The sequence below is a fragment of the Odocoileus virginianus genome, chromosome 27 (genome assembly GCF_023699985.2).
Source record: "Odocoileus virginianus isolate 20LAN1187 ecotype Illinois chromosome 27, Ovbor_1.2, whole genome shotgun sequence".
In the NCBI taxonomy this organism is placed as follows: domain Eukaryota; kingdom Metazoa; phylum Chordata; class Mammalia; order Artiodactyla; family Cervidae; genus Odocoileus; species Odocoileus virginianus.
In genome coordinates this window covers 23,959,440-23,973,420 of record NC_069700.1, presented here as the reverse complement: position 1 = coordinate 23,973,420, position 13,981 = coordinate 23,959,440, and the positions used below count along the sequence as shown (strand labels likewise).

At 40.2% G+C, this 13,981-nt stretch overlaps 1 protein-coding gene across 5 annotated transcripts in view; it reads right to left on the bottom strand.

Moving 5' to 3' along the window:
* CYP39A1 (cytochrome P450 family 39 subfamily A member 1) overlaps window positions 1-13,981 on the bottom strand; it is a 95,361-nt gene that overhangs the window by 69,592 nt on the left and 11,788 nt on the right. The window contains exons 1-3 of one of the 5 annotated variants that reach the window (XM_070456342.1): window positions 13,438-13,974; window positions 3,982-4,117; window positions 1,407-1,581 (exon numbers count right to left, since the gene is read on the bottom strand). In XM_070456342.1, coding sequence (XP_070312443.1) covers window positions 1,407-1,581; window positions 3,982-4,117; window positions 13,438-13,614 — 488 coding nt within the window. In that variant the 5' untranslated portion in view covers window positions 13,615-13,974. Of the gene's footprint in view, window positions 1-1,406; window positions 1,582-3,981; window positions 4,118-13,437; window positions 13,975-13,981 lie in introns of those variants that run through there. The other 4 variants (XM_070456339.1, XM_070456338.1, XM_070456340.1 and 1 more) reach the window with 4 other exon arrangements.

Sequence of the window (13,981 nt, the reverse complement as noted above, 5' to 3'; positions counted from 1 at the left end):
CACCTTTTCAAAGCAGTTCTCTCAGGGTAACTTGAGATGCCGAAGTTGACGTTTTAGGGCATGAAATCCTAAAAATTCCCACCAAATAAAACATAACTCTCAGCTTTTAGGTTGTGAATATTTCTGAAGTCTACGGTATCTGTCATCAGTAAGTTTTCCCTCAAGTGAATAAAATTACTGTGGAATACTTACATAAAAGAATATCAAAGATTATTAATATGTTCTAGATTAGTAACACTAAGTACTGTATCTTCCATTTTTGTTTGCTATCTGTCCTTGACAGAAAATTCTCAGGATCTCCTTCTGTCACAGTTTCAAAGTTATTCAAGAATTTGCTTAGTTTTGTTGTATACATTGGGCATGTCAAAAGTTTGGTTGGTTGGTTGTTTCTGTTTTTATTTTTTCCCTATTTCTGGACTTGTAACAAAATATTAAATGTTGTTGTGCTTTATGAGTCTGAACAGTTGAATCTTGCCTCCAGTATCAGGGTATCCCCCTGAGATGGAAAAGTGCCTCACCGGTAACTTCAGTTTACCAAATCTCCCTGCACGTGGTGGGGATTTTTCACATGGCTCCCGTGCTCAACCCTGACATTTGTCAAAAAGCTCCAGAACATAACTGAGCACCACCTGGCTCCCCATACTGTCCTTGCCTGTCTCACTTTCTCAGCATCTCTGCTCTCGGAGGACTCTGGGCTCAGTCCTGAGGCCCATGGTGGCTTTGCCTCAGCCACCTTGTGAAGTCTTATAGACATCTCCTGGAATCTTGTCCTCTACTTTGCAATTCTCTCCTCTTCCCTCTCCTCTCAATGTCCTCTTGTTCGAATAATCACAAATTGCAGTGAATGCTTTATCAAAATTCTGATGGATACATACCAATTATATGAAGGAAATCCATGTAAAGCAAACAAAATTCTAAGGAATGACTAAGAAGAAATTATTATATATGTGCTAAAATGATTTTATTGGCTTGTTTGTAATGTGCCTGCTAAGTTGCTTCAGTTGTGTCTGACTCTTTGTGACCCCATGGACTGTAGCCTGCCAAGCTCCTCTGTCCATGGGATTCTCCAGGCAAGAATACTGGAGTGCGTTGCCATGCCCTCCTCCAGGGGATCTTCCCTGGAGGGGAATCCATCATCTCTTACATCTCCTGCACTGGCAGGCAGGTTCTTTTCCACTAGTGCCGCCTGGGATCTATTGGTTTGTTTGCTTAACTTCAAATTGAAGTACTAAATGAAAACTGCTCATTAATTAGAATTTAAAAGAGCAATAGAATTTTTTAATTGGTTAGTAAGGTAGATTTCATTAATCCATCACATAATACCTGAGGTCCAACATATAGGCTTCAAACTTTCTTATCCCCCCCCCAAAAGAAAACAAAACAAAAATAATAAGGCATTGATTTACCTCATAAACTTGTTCAGGTCTGTGGTCCCATGAGTACCTAAATTCTGCAACTGTTCCTGTAATTCTTCAGTCAATTGTCCAGTGAATTTGTATAGGTTTAAAGTCCCCATTTTCCCTTTCACCGTGATATAAAGTTTCTCATGCAGTTTTAAAAAGATATTCTTTGCGATGGATGCTATAAACAGAGAAAACACTTTTCAAAAGAAGCAACCACGTCTTGAAGTAAACCATCAGTGACCTCCCTCTGTGTCTTGATCAGCAGGAACTAGAGCCAAGGGTGAAGATTCAACATAAACTGTGAGATGGTGAAAGCCTTGACAAAGTTTGCAAGGCCTTCTACCCTCTTTCCAGGTTTCCAATGCTATTTCCAGTGTCTTCACCCTCCAAATATATATTCCAGGTAAAACACACTCTTTTTTACATCTCACCATCTTCACGAGCTGTTCTATCTGCTCAGAATGTTCTCTGTTTTTGACAACCAACCCTCACTTCTGTTACACACCTATAAGATATACATTTCTCCTTCTGACTTCTTTTCTCCTTTAAGTGTCTTAAATATTGTCTCCACCAGCAGGATCTTCCTAACTCCATGAGTAGCTTTGGCTCCACTGTTCACCCCACCCCCTTTTATTTTTTTTTTTTGATGTGGATCATTTTTAGTCTCTATTGAATTTATTACAATATTGTTTTTGCTTTATGTTTTGGTTTTTTGGCCATGAGGCATGTGGGATCTTAGCACCCAGACCAGGGATCAAACCTGCATCCCCTGAATTGGAAGGTGAACTCTCAACCACTGGACCACCAGGGAAGTCCCCACACCGTTCCACTGTTCTCTTTGTTTCAGTGCTCATGCTCCTTTCATGACACATCTGGTCTGGTCTGGGTGTTAAAGAGTATGAATTTTTGAACTCATTATTCCTTTATATTTTTCTTTAAATCCTTTTTAATTATCTTTGAAATAAGTTTTTTTAAAAAATAATTTTTAATTTTATATTTCATCATCCTATTATATATAGGTTACATTTCATATAAGTTAATGAAAAATAATTTGTAGATTTCTTGAGTATGTATCATTTATGTGGTAGAGGTGTATTAAAAAGGAATGGGAAGCTGGCTCATGAGTAAATATTAAGATATTTTACCTGTTAATTAGAAATATTTAAACATGAAAGTCCCCAGGAGAGGCAGAGCTGAAAAAAAAACTGATCATTTCAATATACCTCTGATAGGTAAGTTGGTATATTTTTCTGAAGGAATATGCAAATTTAAAGATCAAGGATCTTCCAAATATTTATATTTCTTTGATATGGAATGCCAGTCTAAATATCAAGAAGCATCAAAGAGTCAAAAAATTGTAGTCAACATGTTATGATTTTCATGCAAGCAACAAAAAATTATAATCATGCTATTGATCACTAACAGCTTTGAAAACAAACTTTTATGTCTTAATGGCAAGAAATGCATAAGAAGAAGCTATAGGAAAATGAACCTAAGAAAGAAGCAAAAAAAGGAAGCCAAGAGAAAGAAAGATGTTAGAAGCAAGCACAGGCATTGTGAAAGCAGAGACAAGAACCAGGTGCAAAATGAACCAGCTCTGTATTCCTGGGAAGACAAATGGCCTTAGCATGCATGTTCACATCCTGGGGAGAAATAAAGGCAGCCACACTGAAAGTATGCTGGTGAATTGAATCCAGCAGTCTCTGAAGATGAAGAAAGGGCACCAATTATATGAAGCCAAGCCACACTCACCTTAATAACCCTATGGATTATGTCAGGCAATGCCACAGTAAAGGGCTTACTGGGGCTTCCTTGGTGGTCCAGGGGTTAAAAATCTGCCTTCCAATGCAGGGGACGTGGGTTTGATCCCTGGTCAGGGAACTAAGATCCCTCACACTGCAGGGTAACTAAAGGCACACACTGCAACCAGGGAGCCCATGCCACAAAGAGAAGCTCTCCTCCACGGCAACAAAAGACGGAGCACAGCCAAAATAAAGGAGAGGGGCTTACGTGGAGCAACATGAGATCAAACAAGAGCTATAGCCTGTAAAACACATGCACAGCAGTGTAACAGAGTCAGTGACATCTTGGGGGCTGTTAACAGGATGCAGATTCCAGTATTTTCCCAAGGAAACGTCCATGAGGTGACCTTATCTTTTCCACCTGTCTTGTGGAGATCCTGATGTTTTACATTGCCAATAATTTATTTTTCCGGCTTGGCTCAGATGGTAAAGAATCCACCTGCAATGCAGGAGACCTGGCTTTGACCCCTAGGGTGGGAAGATTCCACTGGAGAAGGGAATGGCTACTACTTCAATATTCTTGCCTGGAAAAACCCATGAACAGAGGAGCCTGGCAGGCTACAGTCCAGGGGGCCACCAAGAGTTGGACACGACTCAGCGACTAAGCACACAATTTGTTTTCCAAAGGCCAAACTCATCACAAACTCTTTTCGATCCCTACTCTAAGGAATAAAATAATGGGTCTGCCTCATTTTTGATAGATGTGCTTGTTACCTACAAGTGCTCTTGGGATTCCATGCTGTATTTCAAATGGGCTATCTGAAAATACTGTTTACCTGTACGATAGATGGGATTTTGCACTGCTAGTTCAAAATTTACTTCTTTGGATTTGAGAAACACATTAATTCCCTCTTCTTCAGTAACAAAGGTCATTCGGGTGCCCATAACAATGACTGTAAATACTGGTCCATACTGAAAGAAAACACATAAGTACAGATCAGATTAGTGAGCATTTCTAATAGATAAGTTACAGGACATGGGTTATGCTTAAGACAGAGTTCCTCAAGAACCCCAATACTGAGATTACAGTCAAGATAAAAACTATTAAGATTTGGTATAATGTATGTGTGCTCAGTCACATCCGACTCTTTGCGACCCTATGGACTATAACCTGCCAGGCTCCTCTGTCCATGGAATTTTCCAGGCAAGAATACTGGAGTGGCTTTCCATTCCCTAGTAATTAGTTATAAATTTTGATTGATGGAGTGAAATTTAATTATATAAATCCTAATTTATTCTGTCGTAATATTTAACCTTCCTTTTGATTGTATTTTTATTTGTTTGCACCTTCCATTCTGGCAGTAGCAAATAAAACTTAGAAATAATTGTTAGAAATTAGGTTAAACACTGCGATATTCCAACACTGTTTTCAAGATACCTGGAGGGTTATAAGCAACCTATGGCTGAACTTTGTTCAAGGAAAAGAAAACTGCTGACTGATTTCACCGTCAATCTCTGGTCACTCAATAATGTCTACAATACAAAGTTCTGTAATGTTCACTTTCTCCCTTTCCAAAATGTCTCACCTGTTCACCCTGCCCAACCCTCTCCACTCAGAGAGTTCCTGCTTTGTAACTCACTGGGGAAAATGAGCATCCTCAGCTTCTCACCACCAGGGCAAAGAATTGTACCCATTTGTACCCATTCTCCATGCTTCCCCTCAAGTTAACAGGTGGAGGTCCTGCCCCTGGGAAATGCCCACCCTCCTTCACTTGTGGTATGGATTCCATATTCTCTCTTTGTTCTTCATGGACACCTTCTCTCTCATACACCATCACTTGTGCCTTTTCTATCAGATGACTCCTAGGAGCCTCTAGGAGTCAAACATCTTCTAGTGGATGGGTTTGGCTTCAGGGAGTCCACAACTTTACTGAGAGAAAAAAATATCATTATTTTCACTGGCCTCTAACTATAATTTAACATTTTCAATTATGAATGGAGGCAATAAACCACAATCTTCCCCATAACTCTAACCTCAAAAGAGCTTACTGTTCCAATTGTACTTTTTTAGATTTGGTGTCTATTTGGCATCCATTCCTCACAGGGTCACTTACATTAGCTACATTTTCTTTTTTCTTTTTCTATTCAAATGATGCCTCTTAAATTCTCTTGAATGTTCTCTAGAATACATTAAAATAAGCAGAGGTAAAATACAAAGGGTTGACTAAGATGTATTTTTATTTTCTTAGAGTACTCAAAATGAACACATTTAAACACAAACCAATCTCATATTTCAAAAGAAAAGTACAGGCAGCACAAATGGAAGAGAAGAGGAACCATTACACTAAGAATATTTTAATCATTTTTAAGCCATACAAGTCCTTCAAATTCCACCTAACAAAAAGTATTTTATAGCTTCTACCCAAAATTTACAGAAGTCCCAAACTGATATGATTCTTTTGTCTTCTTGACCTATGTTTTCTTATTCATGATGTGCAGCTTTGGAGGCCTCACTTTGTTGTTGTTGCTGAGTTGCTAAGTCAAGTCCAACTTTTTTGCAACCCCATAGACTGTAGCCTGCCAGGCTCCTCTGTCCATGGGACTGTCCAGGCAAGAATACTGGAGTGGGTAGCCATTTCCTTCTCCAGGGGATCTTCTCGACCCAGGGATCGAACTGGCGTCTCCTGCATTGGCAGGCAGATTCCTTACCACTGAGCCACCAGGGGAGGCCCCTGGCTTCACTGCTGGGTAGAAATGGCCCTCTCAGAGCTAGCTGATAATTAGAGAGAGCAAAGGATTCCGCCAACCAGGAACATGCCTTTCATATGGAAGTCAACCCACCTTGAGTCTATATTCTCAACTCTTTCCTGGTCTAAACTCTGACACACCAAGCCAATCTGATCCCTGCCCTAAATCATCCCAGAAAAAGTCACTGGGCATCTGGAGACCAACCCTAGAGCTCAAAGCCCCAAGAAACTCTTCAGGGTCATCAGTCCTAAATTGTCTACCCTGCCCAGGCTTGCTTTCCCGAGGAAACCCAACAAAGGCTGTGCACAGGGCTTTCTCTTGTTCCATCTTCTGCATCTTGACTGACAAGAGTTCTTTCCACTGTGGCCTTGCAGAGCACACAGTGACCCTTGTCTTGGACCCATGCGTATTATAACCTTCCTTCAAAGCCTCATTCTCATTTCCTCCTGTGACTTTCCCGTACCACATTCAACATGTGTATTTTTGGAACAACCACCCGTACTTTTATATCCCATTATAGTAAATTGATGCTTTCAAATTGTGGTGCTGGAGAGGATGCTTAAGAGTCTCTTGGACAGAAAGGAGGTCAAGCCAGTCAGTTCTTAAGGAAATCAACCCTGAATATTCATTGGAAGGACTGAATCTGAAGCTGCAGCGTCAATACTTCGGCCATCTGATGCGAAGAGCTGACTCATCGGAAAAGACCATGATGCTGGGAAAGACTGAGGGCAGGAGGAGAAGGGGGGGGACAGAGAATGAGGTGGTTGGCTGGCATCACTGACTCAATGGACATGAGTTTGAGCAAACTCCAGGAGATAGTGAAGGACAGGGAAGCCTGGCATGCTGCAATTCATGGGGTGAATTATTTTTACATTCATTATTTTTACATTTAATGGAGTGCCCAAAGTGACCGTTTAAAATTTAAATCAGATCACATTACTCCTCTGCTCAAAACACAGTTTCCCACTTCACTCTAAGTTACAATGTTCTCTTAATAATCTGTAATAACCTATATGGGAAAAGAATTTGAAGAAGAATGAATATATGTATATGTATAACTGAATAACTCTGCTGGACACCTAAAACTAACACACATCAACTTCACCCTAACGTGTGCATGCGTACTTAATTGCTTCAGTCTTGTTCGATTCTTTGTGACCCTACAGACTATAGCCCACCAGACTCCTCTGTTGATGGGATTCCCCAGGTAAGAATACTGGAGTGGGTTGCCATGTCCTCCTCCAGGGGATCTTCCTGACCCAGGGCTCAAACCCGAGTCTCTTAAGTCAGAGGCAGGGTCTTTCTTTACCACTAGCGCCATCTGGAAACCCTATAATCTAATATAAAATAAAAATTAAATAAAAAATACACTCACATTTTGAATCTGATCATTTACTCCACGGATATACTTGCACACATAGAAATGACATTTGTTGCTACATTATTTATAATAGTGAAATACAGAAAGCAAACCATGTCAATCATTAGGTGACTAAGTGAATTATGACTCAGGGAATATTCTGCAGCTTTTAAAACAAATGCGAACAAGTGGTGCTGGGAAAACTGGTCAACCACTTGTAAAAGAATGAAACTAGAACACTTTTTAACACCATACACAAAAATAAACTCAAAATGGATTAAAGATCTAAATGTAAGACCAGAAACCATAAAACTCCTAGAGGAGAACATAGGCAAAACACTCTCCGACATAAATCACAGCAGGATCCTCTATGACCCACCTCCCAGAATATTGGAAATAAAAACAAATATACACAAATGGGACCTAATTAAGCTTAAAAGCTTTTGCACAACAAAGGAAACTATAAGCAAGGTGAAAAGACAGCCCTCAGATTGGGAGAAAATAATAGCAAATGAAGCAACAGATTAATCTCAAAAATATACAAGCAGCTCCTGCAGCTCAATTCCAGAAAAATAAATGACCCAATCAAAAAATGGGCCAAAGAACTAAACAGACATTTCTCCAAAGAAGACATACAGATGGCAAAAAAACACATGAAAAGATGCTCAACATCACTCATTATCAGAGAAATGCAAATCAAAACCACAATGAGGTACCATTACATGCCAGTCAGGATGGCTGCCATCCAAAAGTTTACAAGCAATAAATGCTGGAGAGGGTGTGGAGAAAAGGGAACCCTCTTACACTGTTGGTGGGAATGCAAACTAGTACAGCCGCTATGGAGAACAGTGTGGAGATTCCTTAAAAAACTGGAAATAGAACTGCCATATGACCCAGCAATACCACTCCTGGGCATACACACTGAGGAAACTAGATCTGAAAGAGACACATGAACCCCAAGGTTCATCACAGCACTGTTTATCATAGCCAGAACATGGAAGCAACCTAGATGCCCATCAGCAGACGAATGGATAAAGAAGCTATGGTACATATATGCAATGGAATATTACTCAGCCATGAAAAAGAATTCATTTGAATCAGTTCTAATGAGATGGATGAAACTGGAGCACATTATACAGATTGAAGTAAGCCAGAAAGATAAAGACCAATACAGTATAGTAACGCATATATATGGAATTTAGAAAGATGGTAACGATAACCCAATATGCAAAACAGAAAGAGACACAGGTGTACAGAACAGACTTTTGAACTCTGTGGGAGAAGGCGAGGGTGGGATGTTCTGAGAGAATAGCATTGAAACAAGCATACTATCAAGGGTGAAACAGATCACCAGCCCAGGTTGGATGCATGAGACAAGTGCTCAGGGCTGGTGCACTGGGAAGACCCAGAGGGATGGGATGGGGAGGGAGGCGGGAAGGGGGATCAGGATGGGGAACACATGTAAATCCATGGCTGATTCATGTATGGCAAAAACCACTACAATATTGTAAAGTAATTAGCCTCCAACTAATAAAAATGGCATGATTCATGTACAGCAAAAACCACTACAATATTGTAAAGTAATTAGCCTGCAACTAATAAAAATAAATGAAAAAAAAAAAGAAGATACTTATCAGTGTAGTTCTCTGTAACCAGCAAAGGTATCTTAAAAGGATGAAAGTAAAATAAACAATCAACCCCCACCCCCCCCACACAGCCTTTGTGTCTGTGTAGGATGAAAGAAAAGAGGGGTAGATTACAAAAATCATATTTTTAAAGGCATCAGAGAGTTGGGGAAACAATAAGATCTAAATGGACTAAAACAACACTGAGAATAGGAGTGAACTGATTTAGTGACTAGGTCACTATTTATTTCCCTGGTAGCATCTGTGAATTCTGGGTATGGACCAGGTGAAGTCTGAAATAGACACCTTTGAAAAACCTACAGGTAATAAGAAATTTAATGCTGAAACACTGAACACTTTTCCCCAAATATTAGGAAAAAGACAAGCTTATCTATGTACACCATTTTTATTCAACAGTCTATTAGAAGTTTCTCTTTATGTTGGAGAATAGAACGGCTACCCACTCCAGTATTCTGGCCTGGAGAATTCCGTGGACTCTATAGTCCATGGGGTCACAAAGAGTTGGACATGACTGAGCGACTTTCACTTCACTTCACTTCTCTTTATGTAAGAAAAAGAAATAAAAGGCATAAAGATCAGAAAACAGGAAATAAACTTATCTGTTTGTAGGATATACTGTGTATGTCTAAAAATCTTAGGAAATCTACAAAATAACTACTGGAACTAATAAGTGAATTTGTCAAGATAAGAGAATACAGAACAAAAACAATTATATCTTCTATGTGCCAGAGTGATATCGCTGGAAAACAAAAGTGAAAACAATTTATGGACTTCCCTGGGCATCCAGTGGTTAACACTCTGCACTTCTAAGGCAGGGGGTGCAGGTTTGATCCCTGGTCAGTGAACTAAGATCCCCATATGACAGCTACACAGTGCAGCCAAGAGGGAAAAAAAAAGTGAAAGCAATCTACAATTTCTGCAATATCCTCAAGGTATCCACAATAGCCTCAAGAACATAAAATACTTCAGGAAAATAATTAACAATCACAGGCAAGATTCCCATTATCAGAAACTACAGAATATGCCTAAAAATATTATATAACAAATGGGAGATATGGCAGTTATAGAAGACAATATCATTAAAAAGTCAACTTCCCTCAATTTTTCTATAGACTTAACAAACTTCCAATTATACTTCTATCAGTTTTTATTATTGATATTGGCAAGCCAATTCAAAAATTTATATTCAAATGTAAATAATCTTAAATGCCTTTCCATACTGCTCATGGGGTTCTCAAGGCAAGAATACTGAAGTGGGTTACCATTCCCTTCTCCAGCAGACCACATTTTGTCAGAACTGTCCCCCATGACCCGTCCATCTTGGGTGGCCCTACATGGCCTGCATGGCTCATAGTTTCATTGAGTTAGACAAGGCTGTGATCCAAGTGATCAATTGGGTTAGTTTTCTGTAATTGTAGTTTCCATTCTGTCTGCCGTCTGATGGATGGATAAGGATAAGAGGCTTGTGGAAGCTTTCTGTTGGAAGAAACTGGCTGTGGGGGAATCTGGATCCTGCTCTGGTGGGTGGGGCCACACTTAGTAAATCTTTAATCCAACTGTCTGTTGATTGGTGGGGCTGTGTTCCCTCCCAGTTGTTTGGCCTAAAGCCAAACTATGGTAGGGTTAATGGAGACCTCCTTCAAAAGGACTTAGGCCAGACTGCAGAATTCAGTGTCCCTGACTCCATGGCAGGCCACTGTCAACCCACGCCTCCACTGGTGACTCCTGGACACGCACAGACAAGTCTGGTTCAGTCTTTGTGAGGTCGCTGCTCCTTTCTCCTGGGTCCTGGTGTGCACAAGGTTTTGTTTGTGCTGTCCAAGAGTATGTTTCCCTAGTCCTATGGAAGTTCTGTAATCAAATCCCACTGGCTTCCAAAGCCAAATGCCCTAGGGGGTTCTCAGTCCCTCTCCAGATCCCCAGATGCTGGAAAACCTGTTATGGGCCCTAGAGCTTTCTCAACAGTGTGAGAACTCCTTTGATAAAATTGTTCTCCAGTTTGTGGGTCGTGGGCTCAGTGACTCTATGGCGGGGCACACACGCAGAGCCTCCCAGGTCTGCTGCAGCCAAAGCCCCTATCCCCACAACAGGCCACTGCTGACCGATGCCTCCATAGGAGAGCCCCAAACACTCAAAGGCAAGTCTGGCTCAGTCTCTTGTGGGGTCCCTGCATCCTGGTGCCCACAAGGTTTTGTTTGAGCCACAGTTAGAACTGGACATGGAACACCAACTGGTTCCAGATTGGGAAAGGAGTACATCAAGGCTGCATATTGTCACCCTGCTTATTTAGCTTATATGCAGAGTACATCATGTGAAATTGCCAACTGGATGAAGCACAAGTTGGAATCAAGATTCCTGGGAGAAATATCAATAACCTTAGATATGCAGATGATACCACCCTTATGACAGAAAGCGAAGAAGAACTAAAGAGCCTCTTGATGAAAGTGAAAGAGGAGAGTGAAAAAGCTGGCTTAAAACTCAACATTCAAAAAATGAAGATCATGGCATCCAATCCCATCACTTCACAGATGGGGGAACAATGGAAAACAGTGAGAGACTTTATTTTCTTGGGCTCCAAAATCACTGCAGATGGTGACTGCAGCTATGAAATTAAAAGACGCTTGCTCCTTGGAAGAAAAGTTATGACCAAACTAGACAGTATATTAAAAAGCAGAGACATTACTTTGCCAACAAAGGTCTGTCTGCTCAAAGCTATGGTTTTCCCAGTATTCATGTACAGATGTGAGAGTTGGACCATAAGGAAAGCTGAGCACCCAAGAATTGACGCCTTTGAACTGTGGTGTTGGAAAAGACTCTTGAGAGTCCCTTGGACTGAAAAGAGATCAAACCAGTCAATCCTACAGGAAATCAGTGCTGAATATTCATTGGAAGGACTGATGCTGAAGCTGAAACTCCAATACTTTGGCCACCTGATGCAAAGAACTGACTCCTTGGAAAAGACCCTGATGCTGGGAAAGATTAAAGGCGGGAGGAGAAGGGGACCACAGAGGATGAGATGGTTGGATGGCATCACCGACTCGATGGACATGAGTTTGAGCAAGCTTGGGGATTTGGTGATGGACAGGGAAGCCTGGCATACTGCAGTCCATGGGGTCACAACTGAGCGACGGAACTGAACTGAATCTTGAATACCACATCAATGCCAAAATATTCAAAGAATTTTCACTACCTGTTTTAAAGATTTACTATAAAACTGTAGTATTAGTGTTAACAAAGGAGTGGGCATTTAATCAATGGAATAGGATAGAAAGGCTAGACATAGATCTACACATATATGGTCAATTAATCTTTGAAATGCTGCAAAAGGCAATTCAGTGAGGAAAGGAAAGTCCTTGAAGAAATAATACAGAAACAACTGGACATGGAGATGGAAAAAAAATGAAACTCATCCTTTCTGTACACGTTACAAAAAAATTAACTCTAAGTGGCTCTAGCACTTAAATGTAAAATACAAAGCTATAAACCTTTTATAAGAAAACAGAATAAACTTTGTGACCTTGCTTGACTTTCTGAGACAAGCTTTCAGAAACATTCCTAAAGATTTATCAAAATCATCTATCTAAGGAAGGCTACAGAAGACAAAGACATATTTCTTTAAAAGACAGTATTTTTCATCTATCAAACTAGCAAGAATTATGGTACCTAGCTAGTATGGGCCAGAATATGAGAGTCAGGAAATCTCCTACACTCAAAGGAAAAGAAAAAGGATTCTTACATAATTCTTTAATCATTACATAATCCCTAGGGGCAACACAATAATATAAACAATTTAATCTCCTTTAGGTAGTCTCACATTTAGGTATTTATTCTGATGAAACAATCAGGTCAATGCAAAAAGTACGAACAGTGAAAACACACAGGAACATACACACAAGACGGTTAATTGAAGCATTGTTTGAAATAAAGAAAAAAGTTAGCAGCAACCAATATACTATTTTTGAAAGATATATTTAAAAGTGATTTTAAAGACAAAAACATGTACAACAATGATTACTAATATCCTTAGTGTGCAGTGAAAATGGACCTCACCATAATCAAATAACACCAGCCGAAAATACAGTGCCCAATGTATTTGTAAAAACCAAGTTTGCAAGCCATTTTTACAACTGCCTGGTGTTAATCTTGGTTTGGATACTCACTTATTAAGTGTTTTCATAAATCGAAATTAATTATATTACACTTCTGTCTTCCCAATCATTTAATTTAGTTAATATATATATACACTTTGGATTTTTAATCTATGATGAAGTAACTAGCACTTTTAAATTAATTTCTACTTCCAAAAAGGTACTGACAAGCTGTCTTGTATTTCACAACTCATAAAAACCTATTTCTTTAGAAAAGTCTTGCATAAGACAGTTGATTGTTAGTTAACTTACTCATAAATGGCTAGATCGTTTAACTGAGGGCAGTAGGTAGGTTCCCCACATTCTAACGTTGCATTTGAGATGTAACGAAAGAAAATAAAAAAGAATACATTATCTCTTCCGGAAACCCCTTGTGCTCAGGCCACATACCTTGATTCTTGCTTTCTCTATAAATTCTAGAGGGGTTTTTCCAAACTCAAAACCAGCTCCAATCCAAGGAATCCAGCCCGATATGCACGGGGGTCTACGCAAGTTCTTCCACTGAAGAAATAATAAAACAGCAACACAACCTAAGATTATAATCACTGTTGGGGAAATGAATTCCATGTTTTTGTCTAGCACCTTCCTGAATCAGAGAAGGGCAAAGTCTTGCTTCTTCGCCCTGGAACAGGGCACTCACTGGACCTCCTAACTTTTCCGTTGTTACTTTTGCAGCTTGCTCGACTTCTTAACTGTAGCCTCTTTTCTCCGCCCCAATTTTTAGGTAACTTTTGCATCATCTCTTCCTCCCACGTCCACGTCTTTTTCAAGTCCTGGCTATCCGGGACAGAAGGCAGGGGTTGGATCCAGCCCGGGCGAGGGCAGAGGGTGGAGAAGGGAGCCCTGTTACTATGGAGACCGGAGGACTGGTTCGGGGACAGCTGGCTTGCGGCTAATCAGAGAACTCGGCCGAAAGGGGCGGAGCCACGCGGAC